The sequence below is a fragment of the Magnolia sinica genome, chromosome 10, assembly GCF_029962835.1.
Source record: "Magnolia sinica isolate HGM2019 chromosome 10, MsV1, whole genome shotgun sequence".
Lineage (NCBI taxonomy): Eukaryota > Viridiplantae > Streptophyta > Magnoliopsida > Magnoliales > Magnoliaceae > Magnolia > Magnolia sinica.
Genome location: NC_080582.1, coordinates 8,279,100 through 8,303,555, shown reverse-complemented (window position 1 = coordinate 8,303,555; position 24,456 = coordinate 8,279,100). Strand labels below are relative to the sequence as shown.

The 24,456-nt window shown below is 40.4% G+C and overlaps 2 protein-coding genes across 14 annotated transcripts in view; both read right to left on the bottom strand.

Moving 5' to 3' along the window:
• Positions 1 to 2,057: 2,057 nt before the first annotated feature.
• LOC131257911 (protein-tyrosine sulfotransferase-like) overlaps positions 2,058 to 24,456 on the bottom strand; it is a 90,582-nt gene continuing 68,183 nt past the window's right edge. Inside the window, exons 1-10 of one of the 13 annotated variants that reach the window (XR_009177704.1) lie at positions 5,266 to 6,646; positions 4,881 to 4,996; positions 4,454 to 4,554; positions 4,054 to 4,125; positions 3,873 to 3,944; positions 3,448 to 3,504; positions 3,046 to 3,221; positions 2,805 to 2,858; positions 2,364 to 2,449; positions 2,109 to 2,162 (exon numbers count right to left, since the gene is read on the bottom strand). Coding sequence is in view for 2 of the 13 variants with exons in the window: in XM_058258849.1 (XP_058114832.1) it covers positions 3,077 to 3,221; positions 3,448 to 3,504; positions 3,873 to 3,944; positions 4,054 to 4,088 (309 nt within the window). In the remaining 11 variants the exon portion in view is untranslated. Of the gene's footprint in view, positions 2,163 to 2,217; positions 2,450 to 2,800; positions 2,859 to 2,987; positions 3,222 to 3,447; positions 3,505 to 3,872; positions 3,945 to 4,053; positions 4,170 to 4,453; positions 4,555 to 4,880; positions 4,997 to 5,265 lie in introns of those variants that run through there. The other 12 variants (XR_009177706.1, XR_009177705.1, XR_009177702.1 and 9 more) reach the window with 12 other exon arrangements.
• LOC131257910 (uncharacterized) lies at positions 8,627 to 17,109 on the bottom strand. Its single transcript, XM_058258844.1, has 5 exons — positions 17,012 to 17,109; positions 14,767 to 14,972; positions 14,525 to 14,653; positions 9,533 to 9,678; positions 8,627 to 9,457 (listed from the first exon to the last, which is right to left on the bottom strand). The coding sequence occupies exons 2-5, from the start codon at positions 14,875 to 14,877 to the stop codon at positions 9,340 to 9,342; spliced, it is 504 nt and encodes a 167-aa protein (XP_058114827.1). The 5' UTR covers positions 14,878 to 14,972; positions 17,012 to 17,109; the 3' UTR covers positions 8,627 to 9,339.

Genomic DNA, 24,456 nt, shown 5'->3' with positions numbered 1-24,456 from the left:
TCCTTCCCTCAAAAATCGTTTTCTGAGAAATCGATTTCTCTGTCATGGGCTTCTTCTTTTCCTCAGATGAAGATTTCCATCGCAAATCCTTCTCTTCCAAGAATACCCCCAAAAGTAAGCTGTATTTTCCATCTCTATAGTTTTCTTTATATGTATGTGATCGGTTTTAGGGTTATGGAATGGAGGGATTACACGATCCTCGACCTGAGGATATGACCAAATCCTTCCCCTTTACACACGGTATCGGCGGGAGACCCAAAGTTCATTATCTCGGGTTGAAAAATCGTCTCCAAACATGACTGTACGGTGGATATGTCAGGCCGACGAATGCAATCCCAGCTACTCCCACTTAATGCAGGTGGCCAAACGGGCCCTAAAGGGATGGCCTCCACTTGTGATATTAGACAAACCAGGATCCATAAAAGGGGTGTGCGCATCCCAGGCACGGGTGTAAATGGTGGCTCCATAAAAGCAAAAGACATGAAAAAGGGGTGTACATCAACAAGTAACTTCTTTAGGGAAGCTTTTGTATACTTACCTCCTTACTAAAGTTTGCAGGAGAAATTCTCTTCAAAGAAGAGACCCGTTGTGATGCTTGAGATTTTTGTAAACTAGAAATACAGGCTTCATAAGCTTCCATCAGTTTTACAACTGTTGTCTACCATGTGAGAAGATTTCAGATCAGCAAAAGAAAAGAGGAGGGGTGGGGGGGACCTTCTTCTATGGAAGACACAAAATAAATGACCAGAAGCTATTCTCAAAATATGATTATAAAAATCAAAAGTTTTAATGAAGTCCTAATAATATTAAAATGGTCTTACATTTTCATCAGCAGTTTCAATTTTTTTGATTGAAGGAGTTTCTCTCAACTTTTGTCCATCGATGCTATCCTATCATGAAAAACATATTGGTAAATGTGATTACAATATTTAGGATATCAAAGCACTGCAAAATATGTTCACTGAATTGAGAAAATCCGAATCCATCTCAGCTCACCTGCAACTGATTTGAACTATCGTGCTCAGACTCTGGAAAAGAAGAGGTCAGCTCTGTGAAAGAAGCAGATGTTTAGGGAATTTTGTTTTGCAGCCAAAAATGACTGTATATATTAAGTGATTTGCTGGACCCATGTGCACTACAAAGAACCCCACGTGCCAACTTGATAAGTGTGCGAGACATCCAAGTTGTGCACCAGGAAGGTCTCACAGTGTAAATGACCAGGCACAGGTAGGTTTATTCATCAGGCAGAGCCAGAGGTATTGATCGAATGCAGACCTGGCAACTTTTGTAAACAATCAACTGATTCTATGCATGTGTGGCCCACCTAATGAGTTGACTGACTTAATTTTTGGGCCAGGCCGTCTACACAGCATGGCCCATCTGATAACATACCGGTTCATCAACAAAGGTGCCATGTTCATACATCTGGTCATTATTACAACTGTGCATGTGTGTTATCAACCATTTAATAACATCATCAATCCCAGTTTCTATCCAGAACCGAAAATTGGCTCCACAGATTCACATTGTATGTGTCAAGATTCAGAAACTCATACTTGACTCAGAAACTCGGTCCCCTAAGTTTTGAGTTTAGAGTAAGACAAGTGTAGGAAGTGGGGAAAAAAGGTCAATTTCATAAAAGGAAAAAACAGTGGGTGGGAGTCATTGAGTTTTTGAACACTGGTAGGTCATTTGGCATTCATGGATGCATGCACGTATGTACATCACAGAGTAAGTTCTCACTATTATATTTTTGCACTTTCAAGGTTCAAGGTGAAAACAACAGAATGAATTTGCACCAACTTTACCTGTTCTGTTGTTAACTGCTTGATTGGTACGAGAATTCAAGGCTTCCAACAAGGAAAGCACCTGCACACCAACCACATTTGCAAACATCGCCACAGACTTCTTGTGTTCCTCAGTAAGCCCAACATATAACATGTTGTCCAGTCTCTTCTGCAGGATTTACAATAGCTGACGGCCATAAATCTTAAGTAAAATAAAAGGCTGGAGCATGGCACAGCATATTCATCATTTCAAAGTCCCATTTTTAATACCTTTGCAACATCAAGCATACGTTGGCCAAGTAGAGGATGCTTCCTCACACAGTGACGCACTTTGTGTGATTCTGCTAAACAAGAGTTGTTCGTCAACCCTGCCACCTGTTAATGCCCAGCAGACCCAAAAACATAACAATACCATCATTCACTTTGTGGACATTAGGGCATGAGTAATGAAAACATGGCAGGACGATCTCGAGTTGGAGACCCAGATATCTGGTACTTTTGCATCAAGAAGAAATGAAAGCATCACAAATTATTCGCGAAAAAAAGTTGGACCATTTGGCTGTCATAGTGAGATACCAAATCTGATCAAACAGTAGGGGCAGCAGCAATTTTCAGCAGCATAGATGGAGTGCAGAACTAGATTATCTTCACAAGTAGGCAAACTGAAATGAAGGAAACATCAAAAAAACGAAAGTTAAAAACATGCTTCAATATAACAAATTTTAAGATTCAACAATCAGAAAAAAAATGTATAGAAACAATAACAAGGAAACATTTTCATGCATTATATACAGGGCTGTTTGCTAGACACTTAAAATGAGTTCATCTCATTTTAGTTACCCATAATATGTATTAGAGATGATGAAGGTTGCTTATCAAGATTCTTTTTAATCCTGAAATGTGATCTCTAATACATTGTAAAGATTGATGAATATGAGATGAACTCAATTTAGGTGTCTACCAAACAGTCCCTGAATGTGGACAACTTCTACATTAAATAGAGCACCACTCACAAACCCGTATTTGTTTAATGCTTTGTAGCTCTTCAGCCCCATGTTGTTGAGTCTCAGCCTATAGAAATTGAACACTAATAAAATCAGGACAAGATATACTAGTGTAGCTAAGTGGGGATGAAATTGTAAACACCACCACCTATGCTTTCAGACCCCTCTCTATTTTCATACCCTTGATTCTCGTCTATATGCCGAAAATAGCTCTTCCTATTTGATAAATAAAAGACAGATACATCTTACATTACCTTAGGGAAAAAAACCCTCACAACTCATCCTTCATGTCGTCATTGCTACTGCTCTTCTGGCTCTTGTCCTCTGTCTTTGCAGCTGAGACTGGTCTCTGGAGCTTGAAAGGGATCGATGCATGCTTCTTGAAGAATTTGTAGAATGCCACCACTGTTCGATCTGTATCAACAGTAATCTGGAAAAACCATAAAGATCAAGTTAATAATGCCTACTTGCCAATGACAACGCAATGAAAGCAGCAGCAACAAGAACATGCTCGCCAGAAGCAATAAGAGAAGTGAAGGCATTATTAAAGCTGCAATTCAAAGTGCACTCAGAACATGTAAAGAGCAGAAACATTTTGACACAGTCGGTGAGAAGGTGTGGCATTTAATAACACATGTAAAGGAACTTCTACTCACCGGATCAAAGTTCTTATTTCCTGCTGGGAAGAAAAGAAGCGTGGGAAACCCATCGGACTGCAAAAGCAAGAAGACCGTAAGTCCAAGTATTATATCTCAGAACTGACAAATCAGACCTCAAATCAACCACAACATTTTGCTCTCTCTCTCTCTCTCTCTCTCTCTCTCTCTCTCTCTCTCTCTCTCTCTCTCTCTCTCTCTCTCTCTCTCTCTCTGTGTGTGTGTGTGTGTGTGTGTGTGTGTGTATATTCACTCCATGCACACCAACAATGATTTCCTCAGATTTCAGAACTTTCAAAACTTCAAAACAACAACATGATCTCATCATCTTCGATTCCAATCTATTCTTTTATAAAAGTTGCAGTTAGCAGCAATCCTATAGGTGTTTGCAAAGCTTAGGCTCATAGAATAAAGCAGCAAGATACCTGATGGGAGTGAATAGTGAAAATGTCCCATTATCTGGAACTCCCCCTGTTAGCTTGTTGTTGGATAGATCCCTGCATTCCCCATTCATAACAGTTCATAGAGGGGAAACTAGCAAAGACATATTCAATAAAAAAAACAGAAGAGAACCCAAATTTCCGCATGGAACAGACAGATACTCACAGAACTTGCAGTGCGGTGACATTTGTCAAAGACATGGGTATGTTACCCGTCAAACTGTTGTTGTTAAGCCGACTATCCTTCCACAAACAGTTCGAGAAGCAACATCACATTAAGGCCTAGATATCATTTGAATGGAAAAAGAACAACATAGCTAATACTCAATAAAAGCATCTCCAGTAAAGAAGGGCATCAACTAGAAAGTTTACTTATATTGATTCCCTTCTACCGATTATATTCTGCAGTTTCTACTTTCAAGGTAGAAAGTTGACATATGCCAAGTGAACACACACATGAGGTCTTGCTGCATAGAATTCCTAGGGTCTGGGGCCCTTTTGGTGATCCTTCCATGTAGTGGAGTCACCTGATTTTTGGGATATGGCATCGAGAAGTGGGGACCCACCTGATGGACAGCTTGGATGTCGCACATTTTCCATCCAGGCCTGTGTTGGCTTGCAAGGGAGCTGGGTTGCACAAGCTCGAAACTTTCCAACCTCAATGCATCTGTGTAAGCATTCAATATAACAGGTATTACTCCAAATTGGTAATAGCAAGTACTTATCAATATCTGGGATGAAAAGTTCGCCTCTGCAAACCTATTTTCTGCAACTCACAACCAGTCTACCAGAATATACTATCCATATTCCTCTAGTTTACAAGTCCATTCACCACAAATCAAATTCAGCAACGAAAACCAAACAAAATAAAAGAACAGAACTCAGGCCAAGCACCCAAGGCCAACTATCAAAACAAGAGATCACTCAAATCACCCTACTAATAATAATTAATGCTTTGGAAAAGTGAGAGCCACCACAAGGTGGAAGGGCTACCTGGACATAAGCTAGAGTGAGTTCTGTCATGGTGAGCCACCATGGACATCGGCTGAGGAGTGTGGTGGTGTATTATGATCCCATTTACTAAATGAACCAAGAATTCGTGCCCAAACCTGACCCAAAGTAAAGGGTTTGTCAACATTAAAGGGAACAAATAGGTAGAAAAACCAGCATAGAAGATTGTACATTGACGCCCATGGATGAATCTGTTTACTTTTAAGTAGCAAAAGGGAGTTCCAAACAAGAGATACAAAGTCACTGAGGATTACATTTTCCATTCAATGTAGGCAACTTCTTTAACAAAATAATCAGAATGAAATAGAAGAACATGCAATGACAGCTGCCGAGAATAGCCACAAAAAAATGAAGAAAGGACACTCACTTTCCATGTTGTTCTTGCACAATCTGAGTGACGGATTTTGTAATTGTTTCCTGCTTTAAATACCCAAAAAAATCTGCAAAACTAAAATTAGTAGAACATAGCCTTGGAGATATTGACTTAGAAATGGCCTTTCACATTTACATCAAACAAATGAAATAAAGGGTCAACTAAAAGTAAAGAAAATACTGACAATCCTTGGATTTGATATGAAAATATAGCTACACAGCAATTTTCCTGCAGTGAGGCCTGAAGAATATCACCACAGAATCAAATGAACAAAATCACAACAGCATCAACAGTAATCACAAAATCCGAGCAAGTTCAAGTAAAGAGGATCTCATCTGCTCTTGTGATGGGGATAGTGAAATATGGTACTGGAGTATTAATGATGGTAGCTGTGCTAGAGTCTTCTAGGGTGGGACAACCTAGATGAGATTCCAGCCCCGTCTTGGTAGGTACCTCGTGGCTGGTGCTGAAAATGTTGTATCAATACTGGATGTTGAGACCGAAGCTTGTACGCATTCATTACAGGGACACACAAAGTCTGTCCATTCTGTGTGTTGGGATCCCACAGGCGATTATGTAGCATCTGTTAGGGAAGACTCAGTCAGGGTATGGTTGACCTTATTGCAATGGCTTCCCAGGGCGGGATGGTTATTCTAAGTTCTTGTAGTACTGTGAGTCCTTTTATTGCTTATACTGGTACCTTATACTATAGAACTAACATCGTGATGATCTGTTTGTGAAAGTGGTAATGCTTTAAGTTGTAATGTGGGAAAAAGGAGAAATTTGGTAATGCTTACAAAAGGATAAATGAAGCTTTGAATGCAGGGTTCTCTTTAAGTTATAATGTGGGAAAAAGGGAGAAGTCCTGCATTTTTGGCAAATTGTTGAAGGCAAAAAAACCATATTGTTGTCCATCCATACTGTACAAATTCATTTGTTGGCCTTAGCTGAGATATAATGTTTTTGTCCCCTTTGATATCATCTAAGTGAAGGGAATGAGGGTGCTTTTTAAAAAAGGGTCCTTAATTTAACTTGTTCGATTCCCTGCTTTTTTTACCACAGTTTTAATATGTGAAGCCCATCTTCCATTTGTACCTGCTCTCTCTTCTCCAGAGTAACAAGCTGATTGATATCTGTTCATAGGTGGTTTTGGGATCTCTACCCATTTCTCAGAAATTTGTGAATTGGTATTGGAGCACTAGAAGTACTTACTATTTAGATTGGACTTAGACTGGTGGGCTTACCATTTTTTCACTCCTGCGATTTCCACGCAACTTATCATTCATTGCTGGTCATTGGTTGTTACCAGTATCTATAACTCTGGAACATGGCTGAGAACAAGACCATGATGCTGTCTGCGCATGAGGGGCTGATTGTTGCCAAAATTACAAGCCGAGCAAAAGAAAATTGAAATCCTTAAGGAGAGGAACAGAAGAGCCCCATTCGATCAACAGGTTCTTCGCTCTCGATCCCATAACAACCGCTGAAGCTTGCACATTGTTGAAACACCTTTCGTTCCTCTCCTTCCAGACTGCCCACTAGATAGCAATAATAGCCATTCTTCCAATCCTTTGAGGAGATTTTACCCAGCTTGAATCCATGCCAATAAGCTAGAAAAGAGGAAGCAATTTCAGGCACGCAACCGACAATGCCGAACCGAGCTAGGAAGTCCTGGCGAATCTGAGAGACCAAGGGGCAGTGAACAAGCAGGTGGTCGACTGATTCAGCACTGACCATGCAACAGAGACAAATATTGGTGAGGTGCATACCCTTTTTCATGAGATTGTCTACGGTAAGGATCAGAGTGCTGATTACGTGAGACCTGATAGTAAATTTGATGACCAATCCATTACATTAAAGTGGGGATTGTGCGTTTGGACGGCTCAGTGGACGACTAAAGGTCATTTCTACTATTTTGAGTTAGTCTTTGGACCAGAGGATTTTATCAGGCTCGGATTGGGAAGGAGTAACCGTGGATAAGCAGAGATAAAGATCAGCTAGAAGAGGGACCTCCCAGTCGTGAAGATTTCTACAGCAGGTGATATCCCAGACCACACCCGATTCCGAAGTGGTGAAGAAATTGTCGACCGTGCTGGATTTGTTAACTGAAAGACGGTAAATGGCAGGGAAGCTATCCTTTAACTTACTATCCCCAAGCCATAGGTCCTCCCAAAACCGAATAGACGACCCATTTCCCAATTGGTATATGACGTTCTCAATCACCGGATTCTTGCAGCGCATGATTCCTTTCCAGATGCGAGACGCCCTGTAAGCGGAAGAGTCCCTTGTCCACCAACCTCCCGAGGATGACCCACATTTCCCTTTGACGATCATATTCCACAGAGCTTGAGGTTCCGATCCGAGTCTCCACATCCATTTGCCAAGGAGGGCCTTGTTCGTCACCTTCAGGTTTTTAACGCTAGCACCACCGTCGCGAAAATGTCGGCAAACCTCTTGCCAATCGAGGAGGTGAAATTTCTTCTGGTTTTCGTTGCCGCTCCACAAGAAATCCCTCCTCAGCTTGTCGATCCGACACAAAACAGCAGACGGGCAAAGAAATAGGGACATGAAGTATATAGGGATGTTAGACAAAGCAGCTTTTATAGATGTGAGTCTACCCCCCATAGACAGAAGTCTGCACTTCCATCTGGCCAGAGTCTTTTGGAATTTCTCAACCACCTTGTCCCACGTCGAAATCGGAGGAGAGCCAATGGCAAGGGGAAGGCCCACGAATAGTGTCGGGAAGGAGGCAGTAGAGCATCCTAAGATTAAGGCAAAGGAGCTTAGTTCCAGATCTGAGACATTGATTCCATAAATTTAAAAAGCTTGCCCCTAGCTGACTTTGAGGCCCGAGACTGCCTCGAAACTCCGGATGATCGTGCGGAGGTTGTTGTTCTTGTCCTGATCAACTTTGCAGGAGAGCAGAATATCTTCAACAAATTGAATGTGGGTTATTGGCGAAGCCATCCCTCTAATGTGGCAACCTGAAATGATACCAGCAACCTGACCAGCAGTAAGCATTTTAGAGAATGTTTCCACAACAATGAGGAAAAGAAGGGGAGAGAGAGGGGGCCTCTGGAGCAGCCGAAAAAACCATTTGGGGCCCCATTGAGAAAAACCGAGAAGTGCGCCGACCCTATACATTCTTTGATCCATCTACACCACTTGGGACCGAAGCCTATGAATCGGAGCTCGAATCCAAAGCCTCTCTCAAGCACACCATAGGAGCCCTCCATTGTCCGAGAGAAACCCAACAATTACCACCTGCATAATCATTCATTCATTCAACTCCAATCCTTCATTCAATCAATTACAATTACAATTACAAAATTATTTTCCTAGTAATTAATGAAAGCAGGTGGACTCCACAATATTCCACAAAAGAAAGAAAAAACTGGCAGTCATTTGTTGAACTCTACCCTCACAGCAACAGAAAGGACCATTTGCTGTATTCTTGAAAATTACCAAAAGGAAGATGGCATTGAGATTTCGGCACCTTTACAACCCTTCATGGGTACTGCCTTCCTTCCCTTCCAGAACAGCCCAGCGCCAGAGATGAAAGGAAAGAAGTCTAAAGCCAAGGCGGCTGCTTAAACACGAGAACCGAAACAACCAGAAGCATGATCGGCTATGTTACCAAAATATTACATTGAGCAATGTGTTGTCACATTTATCTGATATGATCAACTTTTACAAGAAGGGGTTGAATTGGCCCAACACCACCACCACTACCACTACCACCACCTCCTTATGGCTAGTTGCAGAAATTTTTATTCAGTTATTGTGCAACTGTCTTCCTCAAAAATATTTAGCAGTCATTGGCGTGCTTACAGCCACACTTTTTTTGTGGAAGTTGAAAAAAAGAGTGGATGGTTGGTTTTTTTAAAAGAGTCGAAAGCACCTCAGTGTATTTGAATTGTTGTTCGACGTTCCTGATGACAAAACTGCATTCCAAGCACTTGAAAATCCCTTGTAGAAGCTCTGGCTGGATCTCATTCGTCTGTGTCTATGGGAGATTGGAAAAAGTGTATGGTGACAATGACAACCAGGGGTAACAAAAAAGTTTTGCTAAGGCACCTTGCAATTCTCATAAGTAGCTTTGACAATCTCCTTATTCAGCATTCTTGAATTAACTTTCTCCAAGAACTTCAAGTACAGCTCATGAAATTTTGGCTCAATGCTTGCTCTGTCAAATATAATGTCCCAGTAAAGTAAAAATCAGCTGATGAAACTAAAAGGTTATTCATAAGATTTTTCTCACCTTTTCATCACTATATACTGAGCAAACCATGGATAGTACTGCTCTTTCAGGACATCAGTAAATTCTTTTGCTTTCACATCCATATTTGAAGCTGAAATATTATTAAACATAAATAAAATCTTGTCATGTATCTCTGATGCAGGTTCCTGCATGAAATAAACAACAAACTCAAAACTGAATTAATGCTCCAAACAGCGTTCCCACAAACAAATTTTCAAAAAAGACATGTTGGGCCACACAAGGACAAAATAAATGAGCAGTTATGAAAATTTTATTGATGGTCCAAATTCAATATCAAATGGTATCCATGTTGTGTGGCATTCAACTAATTTCATCATCTATGGTCTCATACACGTAGTCACGGATTAGATATTTTCTGAGGTAATACCTAAATTGGGTGGTGAGATGATGTGGAAAGATTTGATCGGTGGACCTTACACTGTTGGGTATCTATAAGCATGCGACCCTATCAATCAAATCTTGCCATGTCATCTCACCACTGAAGTGAGATTCTCTTTTCGAATCTTTCTGGTGGAAAATGATTTGTAAAGCTCCCTTGTTTCGATTTTTCTGGCCGAGTAGGATTTATAATGTTGAGCCAAATAGTTTTTGTTCCCAAAACATAGAACACTAAGTTCCAATAATTTTGTTCCCAAAAAGTTTGTTCCATAGCCAAGTTATAAAGCATGTTATTGTTAGTGCAAAGATCATGTTTTTGTTACAGAGAAGGAAAGCACTAAGTGGTTTTTCACTAAATTCATTCTGTGATAAGAGTCTGGCTTAACGGAGAACGCGGAATGCGGCCAGTGAATTTTTCGCTAAACAAAAAATTTTGCTTTCAAAATTATCCTTTTTAAGTTAGTACGGCAATTTTTCTCTTTAAATTGTTTACGCAATACAAAATCCTTTTAACCCATGAAACTTCTTTATGCCCCCACCATGATGTATATGTTTCATCCATTCCGTTCATCCATTTTTAAAGATCATTTTAGGGCTCGATATAAAAAAGAGAGGAATATAAATCTCCGATGGACCATACCATAGGAAAACAATAGCGATTGGATATCCATCATTAAAATTTTCCTAAGGCCCCATGTACTGTTTATTTAACATCCAATCTGTTGATTGGGTCATATAGACCTAGATGAATGGAAACAACAAAGATCAACTTGATCCAAAACTTTTATGGCCCCTAAAAAGTTTTTAATGGTCAACATTAATTCAACATTGTTTTCTTGTAATGTGGTCCACTTGAGATTGTGATATACCTCATTTTTTGTCTCATACCATAAAATGATCTAGAAACATAGATGGACGGCATGGATGAAACACATACATTATGGTGGAGCCCACATAACACTGACCATCAGCCATTGGCGGGTGGCAGGGAAGTAGCCACCCTGTTTGCGGATTTCCTGTAAAAGACTTTCGCAAGAAGTTCCCGACAGTGGGAACGCAGGTGGGGCTACTAGGATGTTTGTGATAAATCCTCACCGTCCATACATTTTGTGAGTTCATTTTAGAAAATAAAGCCAAAAAGAATCTATACAATTCTGAAGTGGGAACGTCCACATTTGAAATATTCGCGGGGGCTACAAAAGTTTTGAATCATTGTAATATTTGTGTTTTCAGTTCTTCCCAATAGGAATGATGTTTTTGATGGTATAGATGGCATGTAAACATTACTATCGAACCCAGGGAAGTTTTAACAGTAGGAATTTCCCTAAATACATTTTCCTTTAGTATGACCCACTTGAGTCTTGGATCCACATCGGTTTTGGTCTAATCTTCTAATATTAGCTCACAAAACGGATGGACGGAGTGGATTCCTGAAAAACATCACAGCAGGCCCCGCCTAAGTTCACAATGCAGGAACTTCCTGCAAAAGGCTCTCACAAGAAATCCACGTCCTTTGTGACTCACTACTCAAGCCAAGTTATGTGGGGCCCATTATGATGTATGTTTTGTATCCATGTCGTCCATTTATTTGGAAATATAATTTTAGGTAAAGATCTAAAGAATGAGTCAAATCCAAAGCTCCAGTGTACCTCACCACAGAAAACCGTGGGGAGAGTGACGCCCACCATTAAAAACTTAAATAGGCTACAAAAGTTTTTGATCAAGCTGATATTTGTTTTTTTCCCTTCTTTCATGTCTATGTTAACTCGTGAACATGTTGGATTTCAAATAAAAATCACGGTGAGCCGTAGGAAGGTTTCAACTATAGGCATCAATCTCGCCACTATTTTTTGTGGTGGGGTCAATTACATATTTGGATCTGCCTCATCCTTTAACTCATGCTCTAAAATTAAATCTCCAAATAGATGGACGGTGCAGATAAGGCACATACATCATAGTGGGCCCACATACATCATAGTGGGTCCATGGAACTTGATGACGATCACTTGAGAGCAAAATCTAGTTATTCAACCTATCGGTAGCTAATCCGCGTACGAGGATGCGGATTGGGTGGTGTACCTCACATCAATTATGTGAGCAGGTTCTATGGGTCCCATCATGAGGTATGTGTTATATCCAAACCATCCATCCATTTGGGGAGCTCGTATTAAAGCTTGAGATGAAAAATAATCTGCATATGATTTTTGGTGTCACAGAAGCTTTGGATCAATATGATTTTTGGGGTCACATAAGCTCATATTAAAGCTTGAAAAAGTATGCGGATTGAAACCCAAACTTAAATAGGCTACGGGAGTTTTGGATCAATATGTTTTCACTTCATCCAATTTATAATGACCTTATAAACAGTTTGGATAGCATATAAATATAAGATGGACTTTATTTGAAGTTTTTTTGCTAATGATTTTATTTTCATTTAATAAAAAATAATTTATTTATAAGGGAAAACATTTCCAAACAAGAGATAGGGGCAAATGTGTCAAATTAACATATTTCAGACATTTAAGATGTTTGTTAACAAACCATTTGTTTCAAATTCAAGACTTAATTATTAGATTTTAGCCATAATTATCAAACAAGTTTTTTACTTAATTTTAGATTCAGCTTTAGATTTCAGATTTAGCTTCATTTCAAATTCGGTCTTTAGACTTTAGATTTAACAAACGGGGCCTTAGTTCTAATAATTTTGTTCCTAAAAAGTTTGTTCCATAGCCAAGTTATAAAGCATGTTATTGTTAGTGCAAAGATCATGTTTTTGTTACAAAAATTCAATACATGCATATCCAAAAGACCACAACAAGCATCCAATAAGAATAGATCCACCATGGTTTTTCACAACTCACTGCAATTCCTTAAATTGAAAAAAAAAAATCCAAACAAAGAAATCTCCAAAAAAAGGTCAATTTCTAAAAATATCAATGAGAAATGCTAGGTTGACTGGCATGAGGAGAGATTGAAGAGGCAATTTGCAGTACACAAACCGATATCAACTTGTGCAACATCTAGACCATTCAAACAGAGGTGTTTTACATCTAGATTACAAACATCAAGCCCACAAATTGTGGTCCATCACCTATGATTTGAAATAATGGCAGGGAAGTTTTAGATACTAAAAAAATAGGATTTGGCTTCTAGGAGTTTACATGTGAAACCTTGTGGTCGAGATTCTCCTGAATAAAAACTTTAAGATTATCCGGCTAAGTAGATTTTTAGAGCATGTCAGAGTCCATCCACAGTGGAACATAGCAAACCAATGTTCTGGCCTATTAAATCATCAGAAAGACCATACCATTACTACTCTCTTATGTAGAAAGATTGGCCTATAGAATAGCATTTTGACCAAATTTCCAACTAACTTTTAGTCCAACCCCAGCCGCTTTCATCTCACTGGCTTTGGGCTCCTCTTGCTTATTTTTCACTTTTGATTATGTGTTCTCCATTAGAGTAGGTGGAGGCTTCTTTACAACCTTCAGCTATTATAGCTACAACTCCGATTGTTGGTTGATTCAGAGTAGCGTTGGAGGAAGCAGCGTGAACATGCTGAGAAGAATCTAATTACAATTCCTGTAAAAAAACCAATTGAATGTGCACCCCTAATTTCATCATCTATCAAACAAGAAGAAAAAAAAATCACACTGCATGAAAAGATACTTCCGAAAAGTGCTGGAATTTAAAAAATGAAACCCATCATGAAAATGATTGGATAAGGAAGTATACAAAACAAATCAAATTTCTTTTTGCCAACAGGAGCCTTGGACAGGGAGCGAAGGTGAAAATTCTCCCTTTGAAGTAGACAATTTCCTGCATCCGGGAGTTTACAGTTCAAGAAAATCATACTGGTGGTAGCATTATGCAAGCAGGCATGTACATTCTACATACTATGATGATGGATCTTTTATGCAAGAGGGGTAGGGAAGCTCCCTATGCCATGCTATCTTTTAGAAACCTCTGGACATACAAATCAACTAATGTGGACCACCAACTTTTCATTCCCACAATGCAAAATCACACTTTTTTTTTTTTTTTTTGGTAGGACTGATTGGATAATCCTACCAATATATTTCCATCATGTATATCAAACAAGAAGAAAAAAAAAAAGAATCCAGCACTAAAGCAGCTTCCACACATACATACGAGAATTTAAGGAAGTAACAAACATAGTTAAGCATATAGCTGCATGGTGGAGAATTTTCATCCAGTCCACTCATCCATTAGATGTGTCACCATATTTTCACCTGGATCTTAAAAATCAGTCTAACCCAAAATTCGCTGCAAGAAAGAAGAACATGATTGATTGATTGAATAAATAAAAACTGATATATATGCTGCAGTAATGACAAGCCAAGTACTAGGCTCTCTATTTCCTGCTGAACGGCCTGAAATAACTGACTCCACTCATTTCTACTCGGTTTCTACTATGAGTTGAAACAAGTGGGCTATCTGTTTTATGCGGTTTTTCTGACGGAAATCGATCCGTCAGACCACTCTTCCATCACAAATGCCAAGGACAACTTTTTCCATGTCCACATGATCATCCTGAAATAAAATAAAAATAAATGTTGACAGAGCGTGCACCTTTAAAACAAGCTCTTCAAAACACTGCTGTACATTAATTCGAGTTTTTGCACTACATTCAAGGAAAAGACATCCATACTCCCAAGCAAAATCAATTCCCTCTTTCTTCGTGACAACCCTTCCACTTTCCTGCAAAATTAAACATCAAGATGCATATCTTGTATTTAAACTGTGGAAATCTTTATGATATATAATTCAAAAGAATAAGGCTGTGATTGGAAGTGCACTTAAACCACATTTACAACATAGAAGTTCTGAGGCCACCCTGCGTTGAAAAGTCCTCTGAGAATGGAGGTATGGTTGTTGTAAACCTTTGCAGGAATTACCTTATCAACTTTGTTTCCAACAAGCATCTTGATGCAATCTTGATTAGTTGAGTAGAGATCGATTTCCTTAGCCCTTATATCCGCAAGATTTGTAAATGTGTCTCGTCTTGCTACATCATAAACTGAAAACATTGCAAATAAAGTTACCATAGCTTTATGCAAAATTTCCACATTATAGAAAACTAATCATGAGCTGTAAAAGAGTTACCATAGCTTTATGCAAAATTTCCTCCGACCTTATGAGCTGCTCCAAGGTATTCAGCCATCGGGTGAACGCTATGAGGAATGACATCAATCACCAAATCACCAATCATGATTTCCCAAAAACTCAGCAAATGTTGAAAGATTAAGCTATCAGGAAACAGGATTATGGTACCTTACATGAAACATATCCCAATCAAGCTGCATGAGTTCTCCAAGGTGTTGTAGGCAATAGATGCAATATGGATTGTATGTGACGCTAGGACTCTCGGCCAAGAATCATCAGATGCTCTTATCACAGCAGTCCTCTTTGAGCGTTTAAAATTTCAAGCTTGCAAAAGCCTTTTAAAAAATCTGCGGGGTGTACATGCATGCACAAAGAGTCACCCTTGTATGTTACATACTTCATGATAAGTCAAGAAGGCATAACGGTGGGCTCATTGAGTAACTCCGCACGCAATCTGCATCCCTGTTGACAGCCTAGCTGCAAGTCTATATACCTGAACTAGTTATCATCGAAAGCATCTGCTGCTAAGAAGCCTACCGGGCTTCTTATAGGCTTGTGTAATTACCATCAATACCATATCAAACCCAACCTAATCTCTCTAGGCAGTTTTTTTTTTTTTTTTCCTTTCATTCAACCTGGATTTGATGATCAGTTCAGGCAGCACTGAAACTAGTACATCAGTGGGAGTCAAACCCAGGTTGCCCCACTGGAAGGGAGATTCACTAGCAGCTCAACTGACATGCATACACTGTCTGTCTCGACAAGGGAAAACTAGTTTTCAAATCATGTTAACACAAATCAACAATGACGGAGGGTAAAATGAAATATTCCGAACCTCAATTTGTTAGTGTTACAATGTGACACTTGGTTATAGGATACAACAAGCTTTAGAGTTCTCCCTACGTTTCCCCAATTTTTCTACTTCTATATTTGTACGCACATTATAAATTTTCACAGCAACTTCGACCCGCTGGGAAAAGGCTATGATTATGATGAAGACAGTACTGATGGTGATTATTTCCAAAGAATCAATGGATAAACCCAATTGTAGGTTAGGGATGCATTAGTCCAATTTTAGTTTCATCGTCTTTCTAAAATTCTATCAAAAACTTGCAGGACTTGGTAGCTATTTCGGGAGTCTGATGCACTTGAATTTTCACCTTTCAAGACATTCTCAATAGATCTTCTGCTCACAGAACTGCACCAATAAGAAAACTTTGAAAAGTTGGCTTTTCGTCGCCAAAAGGGTGGGCTAGTTTTCAAACATATTCAAGTCTAACAATGAATTTGGTCTCTAAACAGATTGTAATCTATGTTCGGCTGAGCCCTCCATTATTCGTCGAATATGAATGTGAAGTCGAACCATGCATCCCCAGTGCTTGTAGACTCCTTGCTCCGTACCAAGTCTAGATTAGGCATCCCAAAGAATATGCTAAATTCCCCAAATCAATTTTCACATTCAGGTTGGAAAATCCCCAAATTCTAAAATCTACCTCCAAAGTTGAAAATTCCCTAAATCCTAAAAATCGACATACGAAGCTGAAACATGACCAAATCCATATTCGAAAATGAGAAATCTCCAAATCCCTAGGCTGTTGCAAGATTGAGAGAGAGAGAGAGAGAGAGAGAGAGAGAGAGAGAATCAGACAGACCTGATGTGGAGTGTTTGGGTTTCTCACAGACAATGGAGGGCTCCTATGGTGTGCTTGAGAGAGGCTTTGGATTCGAGCTCCGATTCATGCGTTAGGGTTAGCACACCATGAGATGCAACAGAGACATAGCGGTTTCTGTTGGATTTAAGAGAGGGAGAGAGGGAGAGCGGGAGAGAAATTGGGTTTTTGTTGGACTTGAGAGAGGGAGAGGCGGGAGAGAATTCAGATGTTTTTTCTGGTCTCGAGCAAGTACTCGGGTGAAACAGGATCTAACGCTGTCTATAAATGTCATTTCACTTACCTCGATAGGCGTGATGGGACCCACTTTGATGCACCAATGGTAAGGCGCCAGCTATGAGCACCAGCCCAGGAGCTACTGGTGGGGGGACTAGCCAATCCGCATCCTGTAGGCCCTACATGATGTATGTGTTTTGGCAAATGCCGTCCATCTGTTTTGATGGTGGGGCCCACTGCCATCTGACGACAGCCAAACAAAATTGAAGTAGATCCAACGGTCAAATGGACCACACCAGATGACTCTTGTATTTAATGCAAGTGACATTTAATGCTTTGTGCATATTAATGCAACCAAGCTTATTATTTGGTGTGGTCCACTTGAACGTTGGATCTACCTCATTTTTTGTGCTCATGCCTTAAAGTAATCTGAGAAAAGGGATTAACGACAGAGTGTTCCAACATGGTGGGCCCCACTGGATGATGACTAAACTACAACGTCAAACGATGGTGTATAAACCATGCCTACGGATGCGGATTGCATACTAATGCGTCGCAGGTAGGTGCTGGTCTTGTCGGTTCTATGTAGGCTCACCATGATGTATCTATACATCCAAGCCGTCAATCCCTTTTCTCAGATTATTTTAACGCATGAGCACAAAAGTGAGGCAGATCCATCGCTCAAGTGGACCACACCAAATATAAGCTTGGTTGCATTAAAATGCATGAAGCATTAAATGTCAATTGCATTAAATGCAAAAAGTCATCTGTGGTGTAGTCCATTTGACCATTCGATCTGCTTCATTTTTGTTTTTATGCCTTCAAATAATATAAGAAAAGGGATAGACGGCTTGGATACATCACGGTGGGCCCGGCCACAAATCTGCCCGTTTGGGGCTAGGGGCAGTTATGTGGGCAGCCCACCGTGATGTATCTATAAATCCAAGCCATCAATCCCTTTTCTCATATTATTTTAAGGCATGATCACAAAAATGATGCAGATCCAACGCTCAAGTGAACCACACCAAATAATAAGTTTGGTTGCATTAAAATGAGCAAAGCATTAAATGTCGTTGCATTAAATGCAAGAGTCATCCTCGCGTTCAACGAGTGCACTCCTTGGCGGTTTACTGCGACGTGATTCTGTACATCCAAACCCTATTCCTTTTATTAGATTATTTTAAGGTATCAAAATAAAAATGAGGCGAGATCCAACGATCAAGCGAACTACACCAAATAATAAGCTTGGTTGCATTAAAATGCACAAAGAATTAAATGTCGATTGCATTAAATGCAAGAGTCATCTATGGTGTGGTCCATTTGATCATTGGATCTCGCCTCATTTTTGTTTTGATGCCTTAAAATAATATGAGAAAAGGGATAAAGGGGCTTTGATTTACAGATACATCACTGTGGGCTCGCCCACAGACCTGCTCGTTCGAAGCTAGGGACGGGCGGGGGTAGTACGCAATCCGCGTCACCTTACCGATCGCAAAACTATAGCCGTCCAATCATCGGAACTGCAATCCAAACGAATCGATCAAATGACTCTTTAGGTTGTGGAACACCCATGATAGGGGACCACCAGATGAACGGTCAGGATGGCCACTCACATGCTACGGATGAGATGGGGTCACACCTATTACCTAAGCCCGGGCTCAGTACAGACTCGTGGATGACAAGGGCGTATGCAGATGACATGCGGCATGAGTTTTAACCATGGTTAGTTCATCTAACCATAAATAGCTAACCATGGTTACTAGGGTGGACAGCAAGTTGGGGTCGATTGGACCTGGTCGACCTCGAGTCATTGTCCCACCGACCCGGTCGACCCCGACATCGTCTTCTTTGTTTGTACTTATATATATATATATATAAATATATCTAATATATATATATATATATATATATATATATATATATATATATATATATATATATTTTCTGTCTCTGTCTGTTGGGCCAGCACACCCCACTGTCTGCCCATGCTCCCTGAATATGTATATATAAGCATATAAATTTTTTTTTCTCTTTTTTTATTCATTTAATAAACATATCTCTTAAACCAGAATGAGTTACTTGACGTACCATATAGAATTGGGGGTAGGAGATGCTACTTTATCTAACCAACCTACTTATTTTCCAAGATTCCATCAAGTCAATGGTCAAAAATTCATTTCATTCACTTCGTGGCCAATTTCATTCAGTTCGTAGTCAATTTCATTCATTTCATTTCACGTTCAATTCCATGCATTTCACAGTCAACTCCCTTCACTTTCACGGTCAATTCGCTTCACTTCACGATCAATTCACTTCACTTCAGTCATTTCCACGCATTTCACGGTCACGGTCATTTCCACGCATTTCACGGCCACCATTTCGATGCATTTCATGGTCAATTCCCTTCACTTCATGGTCATTTCCACGCATTTCACGTTCAATTCACTTCATTTCATGGTCATTTCCATGCATTTCACGGTCATTTCCATGCATTTCACAGTCAATTCGCTTCACTTCACGGTCATTTCCATGCATTTCACGGTCATTCCCGTGATTCCGTGTTGATTCACGGTCATTTCCATGCATTTCATGGTCAATTCCCTTCACTTCACGGTCATTTCCACGCATTTCACGGTCAATTCGCTTCACTTCACGGTCATTTCCATGCATTTCACAGTCAATTCCCTTCACTTCACGGTCATTTTCATGCATTTCACGGTCAATTCACTTCACTTCACTAATTCGCTTCACTTAACGGTCATTTTCATGCATTTCACGTCAATTCTGGCGTCTTGATTCATGGTCATTTCCATGCATTTCACGGCACCTTCACTTCATGGTCATTTCTACACATTTCACGATCAATTCGCTTCACTTCATGGTCATTTCCATGCATTTCATCGTCATTCTCGCGATTCAGTGTTGATTCACGATCATTTCCACATATTTCATATGGTCAATTCCTTCACTTCATGGTCATTTCCATGCATTTCATGGTCATTCCTGCGCGTGGAAATGACCATGAAGTGAAGGGAATTGACCGTGAAATGTGTGAAATGACCATGAATCAACATGGAATTGCAAGAATGACCATGAAATGCATGGAAATGACCGTGAAGCGAATTGACCGTGAAATTCATGGAAATGACCGTGAAGTGAAGGGAATCGATGTGAAATGCGTGGAAATGACCGTGAATCAATACTAAATTCGCCGGAATGACCGTGAAATGCATGGAAATGACCGTGAAGTGAAGCGAATCGACCGTGAAGTGAAGGGAATCGACCGTGAAATGCATGGAAATGATCAGAAAGTGAAACGAAATTGCCGAAAATGACCTTGAAATGCATGGAAATGACCTGAAGTGAAGCGAATTGATACGAAATGCGTGGAAATGACCTGAAGTGAAGGGAATCGACTATGAAATATGTGGAAATGACCGTGAAGTAAACGAAATCACCTGAAATGACCGTGAAGTGAAACGAATTGACCGCTGAAATGCGTGAAAATGACCGTAAAGTGAAGGGAATTGACCGTGAAATGTGTGAAAATGACCGTGAATCAAAACGGAATCGATGAAAATGATCATGTGAAATGCATGGAAATGACCATGAAGTGAAGCGACTTGACCATGAAATGCGGGAAATGACCATGAAGTGAAGGGAATTGATCGTGAAATGCATGGAAATGGCCGTGAATCAACACAATCGCCAGAAAGACCGTGAAATGCATAAAAATGACTGTGAAGTAAAGTGAATTGACCATGAAATGCGTGGAAATGACTGTGAAGTGAAGGGAATTGACCGTGAAATGCGTGGAAATGATCGAGAATCAACATGGAATCGCCGGGAATGACCGTGAAATGCATGGAAATGACTATGAATTGAAGCAAATTGACCGTGAAATGCGTGGAAATGACCATGAAGTGAAGGGAATTAACCGTGAAATGCATGAAAATGACCGTGAATCAACACGGAATCGCCGGGAATGACCGTGAAATGCATGGAAATGACTGTGAAGTGAAGCGAATTGACCGTGAAATGCATGGAAATGACCGTGAAGTGAAGGGAATTGACCGTGAAATGCATGGAAATGACCGTGAATCAACACGGAATCGCCAGGAATGACCGTGAAATGCATGGAAATGACCGTGAAGTGAAGGGAATTGACCGTGAAATGCATGGAATTGACCATGAAGTGAAGCGAATTGACCGTGAAATGAATGGAATTGATCGTGAAGTGAAGCGAATTGACCGTGAAAGTGAAGGGAATTGACCGTGAAATGCATGGAATTGAACGTGAAATGAAATGAATGAAATTGACCATGAACTGATTGAAATTGGCCACGAAGTGAATGAAATGAATTTTCGACCATCGACCTGATGGAATCTTGGAAAATAAGTAGGTTGGTTAGCTAAAGTAGCATCTCCTACCCCCAAATCCTATATGGTACGTCAAGTAACTCATTCTGGTTTAAGAGTTATGTTTATTAAATGAATAAAAAAAGAGAGTTTTTTTTTTATATGCTTATATATACATATTTATATGAATATGTATTGGAGAAAAATGGAGGAGAGAAAAAGTTCGCCTAGTAATAGCAAGTTGGGGTGGACCGGGTCAATGGGACAGCGAGTCGGGTCGGCCGGGTTTGGGTCAAGCTGGTTTTTTTTCTTCCCATTGTAATCTATCGCTATTTATGGGTCCCATTATGATGTATGTGTTATATCCAAACCGTCCATCTATTTGGCGAACTCGTATTAAGGCTTGAGACGAAAAATAAGTCAGATCTAGCTATCAAGTGGACCACACCGTAAAAGGCAGTGGAGGATTGAACGTCTACCATTGAAATCCTTTCATGGGTCACAGAAGTTTTGGATCATTATGAAATTTGTTTTTCCTCTTCATCCAGGTCTTTGTGACCTTATGAATAGATTGGATGGAAAATATATGTTATGGTGGGCCCTACAAAATTTTTAACGGTGAAAATCAATTTTCCCGCTGCTCGTTGTGGTGTGGTCCAGTTGATCTTTGGGTATGATTTTTCTTTTTTTTATAATGCTCCGAAATGATCTCGAAATATGGATGAACGTTGTGGATATAATAAATACATAACTGTGGGTCCCATGTAACTTTGATATCTTTTGAACCGTTCGTACAACTCGGAGTTCGAGGAGCGTAAGCGCTCGTCTTCGAGCACCAGGCGATCCGCCTCAGGAAGGAAAGCAGGGGCATTTTCGACCTGAGAAATGGGGCCGTACAGCTGGGGATTATTCTTGGAAGGTAAAAAGCAAGTGGGCTTAAAAAGGTTGTGGGCCATATACTGGTCGTACAGTTGGAAATTTCTAGTTGGTTAATTGTATATAGTGGCCCTGCATGTTTGCATAAATTACGAGTGTGGCCACTGGCCAGTGGCCACCTTAGTGGAGTAGGCAGTCGACGACTCGCCCGAGTCAGGCTCACTGGGTATGCAACTCGTTCAGTTGAACCGGAAAGAATTTGAGTCGACCCGTCCGAGTCTTAAAATCATAGAACTAGGATGGGGCGAGTACAAATCTAGGGTGGTAGCTGATTTTTGGTGGTACTACTCTCATCTTGGAAACTGATGGACGGAGTGGATTTGTCATGGGACCCGGATTGATTGATAACTTTTTGTGACAGGAAGCCAGGAGGAGCCCACCTTGATGTTTGTGAGGAATCCAAAACTCAATCTGGCCACACGACAGAAAACAGTGGGTAGAGAATGCTGAGCGTTGAAACCGCCATGGGCCCGCGATGATGTTTATATGCCATCTATACTGTTAATAAGGTCATTCCTGTGAATTGAAAACATAAAAGTATTAACCTGATCTAAAACTGCTGTGGCCCCACGAATGTTTCAACGGTGGAAGTTCAATGTTCGGTTTTTCCTATCGTGCGGCCCACTTGAGTTTTGGATATGTGTCATTTTTGGACTAACGACCTAACAAGATGTTGCAAAATGAATGGACCGTGTGGATTTATAACGAACATCACGATAGGCCCCTCCTAGCTTTCCGGTCACGGGAAGTTCCTGCAGCAAGCTTCGCAAGCAATCCGCATCTTGTCATGGCCATCTCTGTGGGCCCCACGTAGCTTCCGACCACGGGAACTACCTGTGGCCGGGGGCACAGAACTAGTACTAATTAGAAGATCTTAACCGTTACATATTTACATTTCGCTTGTTGAATTTGGACAACTGATCGTTTCATTTTTAACCGCCCATTTGATAGCCACCAGTTGGATGGCTAGGGATCATCTCGCTTGTATGCCTTGGATTACATGCAAAATAGCCAAGGAGGATAGAAATGTCCCGTTACGACATGATATTGTATGGGTAGATCCAGCCCTTAGAAGCATGATCTAGATCTGATCACCATAAAGCCATGTGGGCCCACCAGAGGTGGTGAAGGGTGATTGACGTACATGAGCAAAACAGAGGGGGAAAGTGGCTCGAATGAACTGTCTATCTAAGATACAGAGGTGGGAAGGCTATTGTCACACGCGTGTAACATTTGCACACGACTTTGAACGAGGGCTTGTCAATTCTGAAAGTGGGCACATGTTTTTAATAATCCAGCACCTGTAATTTGTATTTCGCTCTTGAAGACAATCCTTGCGCCTATAACCAGGGGTGTGCATCGAGTCAAGCTGGCCTCAGTTCGACTCAGCTCGGCCATTAGCTGACCTCAGCTCAAACTCGGCTCAACTTGGTCCTCAAGCTTGATTGGCCAGCTCAGCTGGGTTTGGTCAGTAGCTCGGGCCAGCTTGAGCCGAGTTCAAGCCAAAAGCATTTTCACAAACACCTGAATTGCACTTTCAAAATCTCAATGTATTTGAGACAACAACAATGGTTTTACAGGTATTTTATCAAACACATTCTAAGCAAAATAAAAATCAAGAAAAAAATAGGTGTTAGTTTCATTTACATACCTTCCTTACCACCAGCCACATTTCTTTGAGTCATTTCATCAAACACTTGGTGAGCAACATCATTATCAAATTAACTGAGTAACCGAACTAGTTCGATTTGAGTTGGGTTCAATCCAAGTCAAGTCGAGTTGGGGCCAGCTCAAACTCAGCTTTGAACTAGGTCGAGTTGACGAGCTAACTGAGCTAGTGTACACCTCTACCTATAACACATATACCCCTTATGTTTTAATATATTTAGAGTAAGGTGCCTAACTGAGACAAGTTGGTTGGAATTAAGGCCATAAATGTTTGGGTTTGAAGCTAGTTTAGTCAAAACCAAACTTGCTCATTTACTAAATAAGTCGCGGTCCAAACACTTTTATTAAATGGGCAGGTTTGAGTCAGGTCTAAGTCAACTCCATTGGATCTATTTATAAATGGGTTTGGGAATGGTAAAAAGAGATCCACATAAATCTATTTATAAATGTGTCGGGCATAATAGGTCCGGTAGAAAGAGATCCACATAGATTTATTTATAAATGTGCTAGGTTTAATGGGCCTAGTTAAGGAATATCTAGACCTTGAAC